Source organism: Pseudorasbora parva, chromosome 15 (genome assembly GCF_024679245.1).
Source record: "Pseudorasbora parva isolate DD20220531a chromosome 15, ASM2467924v1, whole genome shotgun sequence".
Taxonomy (NCBI): Eukaryota; Metazoa; Chordata; class Actinopteri; order Cypriniformes; family Gobionidae; genus Pseudorasbora; species Pseudorasbora parva.
This window is the reverse complement of record NC_090186.1, coordinates 35,130,955-35,143,061: the sequence shown is the minus strand read 5'-3', so window position 1 is coordinate 35,143,061 and position 12,107 is coordinate 35,130,955. Positions and strand designations below refer to the sequence as shown.

At 34.7% G+C, this 12,107-nt stretch overlaps 1 protein-coding gene across 2 annotated transcripts; it reads right to left on the bottom strand.

The window, feature by feature from the left end:
* Nucleotides 1–7,036: 7,036 nt before the first annotated feature.
* atf3 (activating transcription factor 3) lies at nt 7,037–11,826 on the bottom strand. Of its 2 annotated transcripts, XR_010898191.1 has the most exons (5): nt 11,694–11,826; nt 10,083–10,333; nt 9,777–9,884; nt 7,968–9,092; nt 7,037–7,933 (listed from the first exon to the last, which is right to left on the bottom strand). XR_010898191.1 is itself a non-coding variant. In XM_067418656.1 (4 exons), the coding sequence occupies exons 2-4, from the start codon at nt 10,323–10,325 to the stop codon at nt 8,835–8,837; spliced, it is 609 nt and encodes a 202-aa protein (XP_067274757.1). In that variant the 5' UTR covers nt 10,326–10,333; nt 11,694–11,826; the 3' UTR covers nt 7,037–8,834. The 2 variants fall into 2 exon arrangements, 1 of the variants encoding a protein (XP_067274757.1); XM_067418656.1 differs by having other exon boundaries at nt 7,037–9,092.
* Nucleotides 11,827–12,107: the final 281 nt, after the last annotated feature.

Here is a 12,107-nt window from a genome sequence, read left to right as displayed (position 1 = left end):
CCAGCACTTCTTCTCACACAAACATCAAAATAAACCAACTTATCAAACAACCTAAAAATACATATCTGGAACACTGGGATCAGGAAACTAAGGCACAAAGTAAATTGAAAGTATCAGATTATCAGATCCTGAGCAAGTACAGGTTTAGTGAGCAGTCTTAGCTGGTTACCCACAGAGCAAAAGGTGTGTGTTCACTGTAGGACAGGAAAGATCGAAACAGAGATGCATTTCCTCCTTCACTGTCACAAATACGTTCACAAAAAATACTTAAACAAATTCAATAAATTAATAAAGAACTTTACAACTATGTCAATAGAACAAGTAAAGGTAATATAGGAGAGGGACAGACAGCAGCGCTGGCTGCGAGATATGTGTGGATATGCCACAGCCTTAGAGACAGCAGGTGAATGTGTGTATCGTGTCTGACCTCAGTGTGTTCCCCTCGGTATGTGTGAGTGTATAGGTTAAAACTGTGTGGTATTAAATCTTCATATTGTTAAGTTTGAGTTGTTATAATATTTCTTCTATTTAGATGTTTTTGTTTATTTTATTATTATTTTATGCTAATATATTCCTAGCTTTGGTAATACTGTACTATTTACATTCATGCCAATAAAACCATTTTGAATTTGAATAGATAAATGTGCTTTAACATCTGATTGATGTCTTTTTGTGGCCTACAATTCCTTGATTTTATGCCCTCTTGTGGACAATTTGCAAATGGACCTGCATCACAATTTTATTTTCTCTAAATATTTTATATTATCGAAGTATAGGCTACTTCAAAAAAATAGATATTTAGTTTAATAAATATTTGCAATACACGTTATTTCTTTTACATCGTAAAAGTTCAGGTTGCGTCAGAGCTGTTTATGTCTCTTCTTGTCACTACACGAAAATAGAAGGAAGTAGAAAAGATTATCAGAAACTGTTTATCGTTCCCTTTAAAGTGGACATGTTTTCAAATCTGAATAGAGGCGAATGCAAATTGTGAATGGGAAATTAGGGGTGTGTCCGATATGCGCCTCGCGGCTGAAAACTCTGTTATGGTAACTTTTCTTTCCTTATCTGGAAGTTCCTGGTAGAGACTGTAGGTGGTTGCCCTTGGGCCTTGCATCTAAAAACTCCTGGAAGTCTTACAGGAACTTAAAGAAGAATGTGGACATTGAAGTTCCCATTCAACCCACACTTCCTTGAGATCTCCCATAGTAAAAAGAAGAAATAAGGAACAGTTTTATGTAATAGGAAGCAGGAAGTGGTCAAGTTCGCTAAATCTATTCATTAATCTACGAAAACAAAAGTAGGCCTATGGTAAACAGTACCATATTCGGGGTTTTCGGCTTGTAACAATAGCAGAACCTTTTTTGGTGCTAAATAGAATCCTATTTTTAAGGTTCCATGATCCATGCTTCAAAAGTGCAACACCTATAGGCAGCACTTGGTGTTATAAATATTAATGATAGTTTATTTTCATTAATATTAGTAGACCTATATTCATATTATTTATGTATGTATATATTTTGTATTAAGCTCTTATTCTTCATATAATTTAGCCTGACGTCGTCATACTCAGATTCTAGTCAGAATTTTTGTTGCGCGCAGGGCTAAATTCGACTGGCATCAAGGCTTCATATAATAAATAATGCCGGGCAATCAATTAATTAACCCAACACTAAGTATTTGTATTATTTTTATTAATATTGTGGTTGATTTATTTATTTATTTATTTTGGTCCTCTATATTTCTGGTCTTATAATACCCTAATAATGAATCATTATTATTAATAATTAAATAAATAAATAATAATAAAAAACCCAGCATGTTGTCAATTAGGTACTTTATTTTTTGTATTAACATGGCAAATTGTGGCAAAAATGACAGCATTCTAACAGTTATTAGCTGAATACATTAATGAATAACAATTAACAGTGAACACGATATAGATATAATGAAGACCAAGTTCCAGTGAAATATCTTCACAATCTTCTGATTTCTTTGTGTCCTTATTGTGTATGTGAGTGGCAGATTTTCTCTGCAGATGAGGAGGTGATAGGTGATCTGAAATATACAATTGAGTTTAGAGTTACAGTTTGTCTCTTCCATTTGATAATGTAAAACCATTTATGTTTTATGAAGGCCAAAATTAAAATGGTCAACAAAAATGGACAGTAGGCTTATGTGAGCCATTTAATATGTTGAAAAAGTGATATAAAGTAATGGGATAATATTAATGTTTGTTTTGTGTGTGTGTGTGTGTGTGTGTGTGTGTGTGTGTGTGTGTGTGTGTGTGTGTGTGTGTGTGTGTGTGTGTGTGTGTGTGTGTGTGTGTGTGTGTGGGTGACTGGTTATGTTTAGGCGTAAAGTATAATGTAAAATCTAACAACTTACTTTCTTACTTACTTTTGGGGAGAAGAGAAGATGAGCGGGCCTATGGCTAACTGAACTACTCACACTGACACGTTCATGATTGGTAGGAAATAGGAAACCAGTTACCATATTTTAACGTTTAAATGTATAGACATTTTAAGAAAGGAATTATTAATGAGAGTGTTTTGACAGTCTGTGTAGTTGTAGGCTACATGAGCTCCAGAAAATCAATAATGAGGTGGCTTACAGATTTGAAAAACAAAAAGGCGGGAATAAGAACCCTAAACTCTAACACAAAGAACCATTTCACCATATAAGGGTTCTTCTAAATATAACTGTTACTATAGAATCTTTAAAGAACCATCTTTTTTAGAGTGGTGACTGCAGGGTTGTCAGGATACCTTTTTTATTTACCCTGAAGGAGTAATGCATTCCTGCGATCTTACGGGGTAAAAACCTGTCATGGATGGATGCATTACATCAAAACATTAAAATCATTACATTTCCATCGCTCATGTTTGAAATAGCATTACAACACCCTTTTTGACATTTGAAGATTCCATTGCAAAAGTTTAAAGTGGTTGCATCAGAATGTGAAGTTTCCGCTGATTGCATTTATTGGCAAGGGCCGTGGCCATGTTTGTTCACATTCTGCCAGGGCAAAGTGCACTTTACTGTGAAAGGCAGGTCACGGTGTTAGGAACCGGGGTCACTTCCAGCTAACTGCAAGATGTCAAAGGAATGCAATGTATTTAAGATATCAGATTATCAGAAAATGTCCCATATTATGCATTCTGAAAGGTGATCATTTAGTTCCAAAAGTGTATTTATATTGGGTTGAATTATTGTGATTACAAATAGTGACTCAGTTTAATTTCAGTGCACTGATTGGGAAATGAAGAGTGTTTGATTCCTGGTGATGATAATATAATGTTTCTTCTTCATGGGCGCTATATGTTTTCAGAAAAGAGGTGGAAGTATATCCTGGAGTAATTTCTGAGAGTTTATCATGACATCAATATGCATCAGCAATGAAGCAATGAGCAGCAACTCAGATTAGATTGCCCCATAAATATGTTTTTCCTACTTTAAGGGATGTGGAGGAAAGAATGACTTGAGTTCAACCTGAACTGGACCGTAGCAGATAAAAAGGCCAAAAGGGACGTTTTTTATTGTGGATCATGGAAAGGGTGGAGTACAAAGCAATGAAGACACATGTAAAGGTTTTTCATTTAGATTCAACAGAGTAAGATTATCTGTGGCCATATAAGATTGCCTTTCACTCTATAAGATAAAATAAACCTTCATTCTGTTTATTTATTTAGTGCCATATTAAGATTTTTTTTTCTTCATTTTGTCAGACAAAAAAAAACCCCTCTTAAAACATTAGCACATTAAAAATTGCGTTAAAGGGATAGTTCACCCAAAACGGACAAGTCTGTCATCATTTAGTCACACTCAATTTGTTCCAGACCTGTATGAATTTATTTCTTCTGCTGAACACAAAGGAAGATATTTGGAAGAATGTTTGTAACCAAGCAGATCTTAGCTGCCACTGACTTATATAGTGGGGAAAAATACTATGATAGTCAATGACTGCCAGAGGTGGAGAGTAACTAAGTACATTTACTTGAGCACTGTACTTTTTGAGTATCTGTACCATACTTGAGTATTCATTTTCATGGAAACTTATGACTTTAACTTCTCTACACTGTAAAAAATTTGTGGTGTTTTTTGTTGGTTTAACCTAAAAAAGTAAGTAACCTGGTTGCCTTAAAAGTTTGAGTTTATTGAAATTTGAAAATTTGAGTTGATACAATGAAGGAAATTAGTTTAATAAATAGAAACTAAAAATATTTTTGTATCTGAACCACATAAAAAATGTGATAAATCATGAAAATAGCACAATTTGGCATGTTTCACTGCATCATCAGAAATAAAACACACACAATTACCCAATATGCTTACAAAATCTTTTAATAATCTTTTAATAAAGGTTGTTGAATCTCAAAAAATCATTGTATTAACTCAAAATTTTAATTTCAATGAACTCAAAATTTTAAGGCAACCAGGTAACTTTTTTTTAAAATATTTTTTTACAGTGTACATTTAAAAGACAACTGTTGTACTTTTTACTCCAAAAAGTTTACTCCTCTCTCATTTCTGTTAATAGGGGGGAGGGGGAGATGTGAGAGATGATGATGTTTCAGCCGGGACTTTTTACTGCACCGTGTCGAAGTACTCTCAGAAGTGCTATTCCGCCATACATTATAGTTCTCCTTTTTAATCCGCTTAGAAAATCAGCACGTTTCATTTTGTCACCATACTTGATCGTTCAGCTATTCGTGTAACTGTATTTAAAAAGGGAAAAGATGGAGGTGTTTGGTCGTTTCTAACCTGATCTCTGTTTGGTACCTAATGAATGAACTGGGCTTAGAGGGCTAAGTTAAATGCTATCAGAATGTCACTGCGCGTCAGAGAGATTCACTGAGATGAGAGAGGGATGTATCAACTCGTCCCTTGTATGGTGTTCGGGCCTGTTGGACCCATTTTCCTTTTTTATCGAAAGAAAGATGATATGATTAATTATTTTTTCAAACTGAAACTCATTGGTCGTGGCTCATTTTCTGTGAGGAATATTTATCAGAACACATTTTCAATGACAACACACTGTACACCCCCCCCTACACATTTATATTACACACAGGATGTTTGGGTCCACTGGACCCGGGGCTAATAAAAGTACTTTTTTACTTTTGTAAAAGTTTACTTTGTCCTCCTCCTGTCAGGGCTGCTGTTAGTGTGTGTGTTCATGTATATGGTTTATGAGGACACAAATGTTTATAATGACATGGATATTACAACGTAAACATGGTTTATGACGACATCTTTGTCCTCATACTAAAACATACTAAATGGTGTTTTTTGAAATTCATTTAAAAAATGAAATGTGTTGCATGTGCGTGAGTTATGGGTGTGTGTGTGTGCTTGAGTGTGTGTGTATGTGTGTGTACTGTATGTGTGAGTGTGTGTGAGAGAGAGATTGTGTGTAAGTGTGAGAGAGTAGCTACAATAGTGAGTTTTGTTTCTACCCCTGCCGTTCCCACACAAGGTTGCAATTCTTAAATGTGATCTAACAAAGGTAAGGAGAAAATATTAACCATATATGCTGTTTATATTGCTTTTAATTTGGATGAAGTAAACATCTGTTGAGTATTTTAACATAACATTTTTGATTTTGTTGAATTAAAAACCCAAAAATGCAGCGGGTCCACCAGACCCATGAACACTGGCTGAGTAACAAAAATATGAACACCACACAAGGGTTAATGGAATAACATAGTTAATTATGAAAAAGCGGTAGAGTATCCCTTTAAAGTGAAAGAAGTTTTGTAAAGGGTTTTGCAACTTTTATACAAGTATTTCAGTTAGTTTAAGTTAGTCGTATGCTATATGTCGGATGGAGCATCACTGACTGGCTTAAACCATGATGACAGTGTGCATTTATACAACAATAAGAAAGTAATGCGTTGACATGAAAAAGGAAATTTACTTTTAATACTTAAGTACTTTTGAAAACAAATACTTATGTACTTTTACTTAAGTAAAAACGTTTTTTACAACTTTCACTTGTAACAGAGTAATATTTGACCAGTAGTACTGTTACTTTAACTCAAGTAATGAAGTTGTGTACTTTGTCCACCTCTGGCTGCCATAGAGATCTGCTTGGTTACAAACATTTTTCCAAATATCTTCCTTTGTGTTCAGCAGAAGAAATTCATACAGGTCTACGTGACTATATGATGACATAATATAAATTTGTGGGTGAACTATCCCTTTAATACACTGAAGAAGATTGATTTATTCAACAGAAACTCAAATAATATGTTATCTAAACCATGTCAATTATCTAAGTTGATTTGACAGAGTAATTGTTTTTGTGATAACAAATAGTGAAAATAATTTTTAATTTGTTACAGTACAGAATTCTATAACATTGCATTAAAAAGCTACTGTTGTTGTATTTGCTATAATTTACCAATGACAGTAAGGCAGTGTCTGTTTGTGTGTGTGTGTGTGTGTGTTAAAAGCAGACATGTTAGGTTACTCCCTCTCAAAGAGAAATGTTTTCAAAGAGAAATAAAAGATACTTTTATTTCCTGTACAACCACATTTGTTTTGTTGAAAAACAAACAGGGCATTTGCTTGCAATTATTTAGAATTCTGAATAATTCCCACATTTTCCCCCTAAAAGGGAGTTAACAAAACATCCAAGAGTTCCCTGAGCAGTTGAGGTTTCCAAGGAATTTCGGAAGTTTTTATTGGAAGCCTTCCAGTGCCTTCCGCCTGCACGTTTAATCAATTGCAAATCCTAATACGTGTTTGTACAAAACCACCCACTTTAACAGAAATAATCATTAAAATCAGCAGAAAATGCTGAATCATTGCTCTCTTGCTGGATGAACTCGATTACCCTAAGGGTTGCAGTCTCGCAGCACGTCTCTCAGGTTATACATGTGCAGACTTGCCCTAAAGCACATATCTCAACACAACTGCTTTTTGGACATTAAGTACACTTTAAATAGTAACAAGGTGTTGCCTCTTCTGATGCAATTACATCATATTTAGTCACATTTGATTTGAATAAAACAGCAAACAGTGACTCAAATGCAAGTGGTATCATTTTTTATTAATAAAGTATCAAAAACAAACAACAGACAGTCAAAATGAAGCCATACATATTTGATATAAATATGCAATTGAATACAGGCCATTATCTTTTCAATCATGACTTCTGCTAGCAATTGCACTTACACTTTGACGTGGACAGCAATGATGTGATGGATAAAACCTGGTTTAACCACAAATAGAAAGCATAGCTTTGTTTTCATTACACATTTAAATGTCAGTAGTGCCAGTTTGTGGCATGCCTGTTTGAACAAATACAAAAAAAAGGGAAAAAGCTACCTGACGCCTGCGTCACTTAACCTTTCAGTGCATGATATACTCCAAAACAAGAGGCAGAAGTTTGTGAAAAGATTAGGGGTTTTCCTCTGTTTTGTAGAAATGGAGTGATTAAAAAAAGAAAACGAATTCTTACACCTTTCTGAAATATTAGGCAATGTAGTCACAGGGCATGATCAGATGTCTTGTGGTATGTGTTTCTTCACTAAAAACATGGCGTGACACTAAAAGTGCTTGACACATGATCCAGTAACATAGCCAGACAATTATTTAGAGCTTTATGTTGAATCGTTTAAGGTTCTTTTTCAGTTAGAATAAGCACAGCTAACAGAAATGTTCTAAGAGCGTTTTTAGTAACATTATGAAAACGTCATTTCTGAATGTTCTCTGAAACTTTAAAACGACCAGTTTTTCTTTCTTGGCTATGCAAACATTCCATTTAAACATTTTTGCAAACGTTATGAGAATGTTACTTTTGAATCTTCTCTGATTGTTCTGAAACGAGTAGTAGCTTAGACAACAAACTAAAACATTTCAGAAAAAGATGTTGCAAGAAAAATGTATGAATAACACCTTGAGAACATTATTAAAAACCACGTAACTTTGAAGGAACATTCTGTTAATGTTACTTGAACATTTGCTCATGACTTTGACGTTCTGAGTATGTTCCTTGTTAGCTGGGAGCTTGTAGAGGTTTGTTCAGCTAGACAATAACGACACACATCTACAGTATACATCAGAAAATAAGTAGTATGTCCTTGCTAAAAGCACAAAAACAATTTTTAACAGTGGGCTGATAAATGCAGACCCTCCTGCTCACAGCATTGTAACAACAATATAGTCAGATGGTTGAGGAGATAGACAGGCGGTGAAGATACTTCCTTGCCAGTAGCGTTTCAAAGTCCACTCCTCATCGACTTCCCTGTTATTTTATCTGTTTTAATATGAGTTTCCTGTAATATATATAGCCCAAGTCCTGAGAGATTAGTAGCAGCTTGAAATACTTCATGTGGCATGTTATGTGGACACTTAACAAGGCAGAGGCCACAGATAAATATGTAACTAAACTAAACAACTTCATTCAACACCCTGGGATTTTTTTGCCAAAAAATGTAAAAGATACACACAAATCACTACGTTTCCTCCCTCACTAGAATAGTACTTGCCGTCAAACACACCGCCAGGGTTTAATTTAACCAACAAGCTGATAAATAAAAGAAATCATGTTGTTCTAGCATCAACATGACATCAAGCTTTGGTGCATACAAAAAGCATATCATGTTGAACATACATTTACGAACACATTTAAATAAGAGAAAAACGCATCAGACGTCCTTCAACACTTTAGTGCTTTAACAGTCTCGTTCAGTGTACATCAGACCGACCTTCAGTGGCATCATGGCAGGCACCCGTGTTTAGTCCTTTATGACGCGGGTGAACCTTCCAGTGTTCCTTGGCGAGGGCTGCGGATCCATTAGCTTCTTGCCTGTACAGTTTGTGCTTCAGAGATGCCCACAGCTAGTTGGTATTGCGGTGTGTGTTGGTCCAGTTGTGGTAAGGTTCAGACCCTGCAGGGTGGTCTCTTTGATTTGTTGGATGAAGAGCTTCCTCTCATCTTCAGGTGTCTGGCCGTTCTGAGCGCGGACAATACAGGTTGGCCTGTGCAGGTTGAGCATGTAAACTAGCTGCTGCTTTTGGTTCTTCAGCTCCTCAATCTGGGCTTTCAACTCGGCATTGATGGACTCCAACTTCTCTGACTCCTGAATAAAAAAACAAAAGCCATTCATGGAACAAATGAGTGTAAAATTCAAAATAAATATTTTAGAAATTTAAAAAAATATTAAATAAATGTTACACATAAATAATATGATTTTATGATTGATATATATATATATTATGCAAACAAATGACGCAATTCATCAATATATATATATATATATATATATATATATATATATATATATATATATATATATATATATATATATATATATATATATATATATATATATATATATATATATATATATGTGTGTGTGTGTGTGTGTGTGTGTGTGCGTGTGTGCGCGCTTGTTTTTGTGAAATACCAGGTCACAGAAGTGTATGACACAGGCATTACAAGGAGAGGGTGAAATATGAGGACACTGGCCATGTCACCACTTTTCAAAATGCTTATAAATAATACAGGATGAGTTTTAATAAAAAATCAGAATGTTTCCTGTGATGGGTAGGTTTAGGGGCAGGGGCAGTGTAGGGGGATAGAAAATATGGTTTGTACAGTATAAAAAACCATCACACCTATGGAATGTCCCCACATTTCACAAAAACAACATATAATATTATATATATATATATATATATATATATATATATATATATATATATATATATATATATATATATATATGAAAGAAAGAAATAGAAGAGAAAATAACAAAGACTACCTTTTGTAAATGATCAGTTTTCTCTTTTTTCTTGTTTCGGCATTTTGCTGCTGCAATTTTGTTTCTTTCCCTCCTTCTTTTTCTTCGATCACTCTCCTCTGGAGTGGCCTAAAATTATAATAATTATGACATACATTAAAAAATATATACCCACATTGTATAATAAATATTGATTTTATGAAAATACCTAATGATTGTGGAACAAGTGAATTGTGCAAGCATGGTTTTTCTGTGTGTGTGTTACTCAATATAACCAATGTGAAATACAAAAAATGACATTCGTTTATAACTGTAAATGATCCTTACCTCTCGCTTCATTGCAGGTTGTTCAGTGGGTCGGTCGCTGTTCATACACGCTCGATCAGTGGTCAAGGTGCTCATGCCGTTGGACATGCGCTTGTTCTGGATGGCGTAGCGCAGCTCCTCTTTCACTAATGGAGTGAAGTTGGTGAAGTCGTCGAGTGTGAGTGAGCCTGGCGGGGAGAGGCAGGGAACCAAAGCCGATGCACTGATCTCAAAGGGACCCAAACCAGGATGCTGAAGCATCATTCCGAAATCTAAAACATATGAAGCAAGATTTCAGTCCTGGTCTTAATAAGGAAAGATCATACAGAAGGGATTTGTAACTGACAACAAAAAGTTTACTATTAAATATTAGACTACCAACTTAACTGTGAAAAAAAAAAGAGTCCCCCCCTCCATGTAAAATAGTTGTAAAATGCTACTGTAAAAACCTATTGAATGATTAACTGTTAAAAATATATTAAATAAATAAATGTACTTGCACTGTAAAATATTATACAAATGTAGGCCTATTATAGAAATAAAAATATATATTAATTTATATACATTTATTATTTCAACATAATATTTTTTTCACAATTGAAAAATTAACAAAGCATAACTATACTTTTACAATAAAATATTGTTATGATTTGGTAAGAAATGGGTATTCTCAGATTATAATGTTTAGGGTTTTTGCTTTGTTTTGTTTTTTATCATTTGAACACAATAGACTATAAGGTGCTTTATGTTAATAAAACGTATTATATATTATATGACCACAGTTGCTACTTAGGCAAATTTTCATCTAAGTGAAATTCCTTAAATAGGCTATACATTATTTCCAGTACATTTACAATGACAAACAGATTTGAATAGCTCAAACTAGTTAGCATTTTAACACAATGTACTCATATGAAGTGTAACATATGTAGGAATGCTTTTAAAACCACATTTGTCAATATTCCCCGTATTTTCTAATGACGTTTTACATATAGCTTAGTCTGTACAGAATATCAAACTTTCTTTGTTATCGCTTTATTCAAAAGTTGCGACTACATTCAATTACCAAACTTAAAGGGTTTGTAAAATATAATATACCTCTAATTATATTTATAACAGGTCTACAATCATAATCAGTTTAATCCTGTAAAATCATCACCTTAGCTGTTTAATAGCCTAAACTGTAGCCTAATCCCAGCCTATGTGTTGGTCGATAATGTAAACGGTTTTTGTTGTACACATTTGTACAGTTGGCCATATAACGATTCGCCAACAGAAGAAGCCTAGCTACGCATCATAATCAGTTATTATAGGCTACAAATATTACAACATAAGTTAGCCTACTGCAGCCAAGTTCCGCACGTTTTGCAACTACTCCTGAGAACAAGATAACTTATAAAGATTAAATACAATAAAATATAAATAATTACTTACTATAATTAGGCCTATATAAGATAAGATAACGTTTTGAATATAAAGTATTAGCCTATACAATCGTTTGACCCAAAAACATATTTATATTTTAATCGGTCACTGGCTGAGTGGATTTATCAGAACACAGCGTAGACATTTTCTAGTGTGTTCTCGAACAGTTACCCATAAAATAACAAGTGTAACAATGCTGTCACTCACCTTGTTTTGACTGAATAAAACGCGCGTGTTGTGATGCTCTCCACCGGCTGGAGTGTTCTCGCGCTCAGCTGGTAAAGTTACAGTTGTCGCCGGCTCGTTGCATCACCCCTTTTAATGGCTGGAGGACGTGAACTACTACAAGGGCGGAGCGAGTGACGTCACCCTATTTATAGTAGGCAGAAAGGCTGTCTTTGCGATGATGCAATCAGGCAACCCTCCGCGCGCACCATAACTGGGCATGCTCAGCCCCCCGCCCTCCCTGTACAATGGAGTAATCGAAGTCGTAGCAGGATGACATGTTCACCTAATGAGCAAATAAAGACATACCCGTGTAATGACATGGGATCTCTGGTATGCTCTAATGTCATATACTGAATAGTTATGAAAAAAAAAAAAAAAAAAAGATTTGGGAGA

What these genes read in the sequence shown, in the direction of transcription:
- atf3 (XM_067418656.1), bottom strand. Translation starts at nt 10,325, where the DNA reads ATGATGCTTCAGCATCCTGGTTTGGGTCCCTTTGAGATCAGTGCATCG. An exon ending in AACCTGCAATGAAGCGAGAG is followed by an intron (nt 9,885 to 10,082) that starts GTAAGGATCATT and finishes TTATAATTTTAG; the next exon opens with GCCACTCCAGAGGAGAGTGA. An exon ending in AAACTGATCATTTACAAAAG is followed by an intron (nt 9,093 to 9,776) that starts GTAGTCTTTGTT and finishes TTTTTTATTCAG; the next exon opens with GAGTCAGAGAAGTTGGAGTC.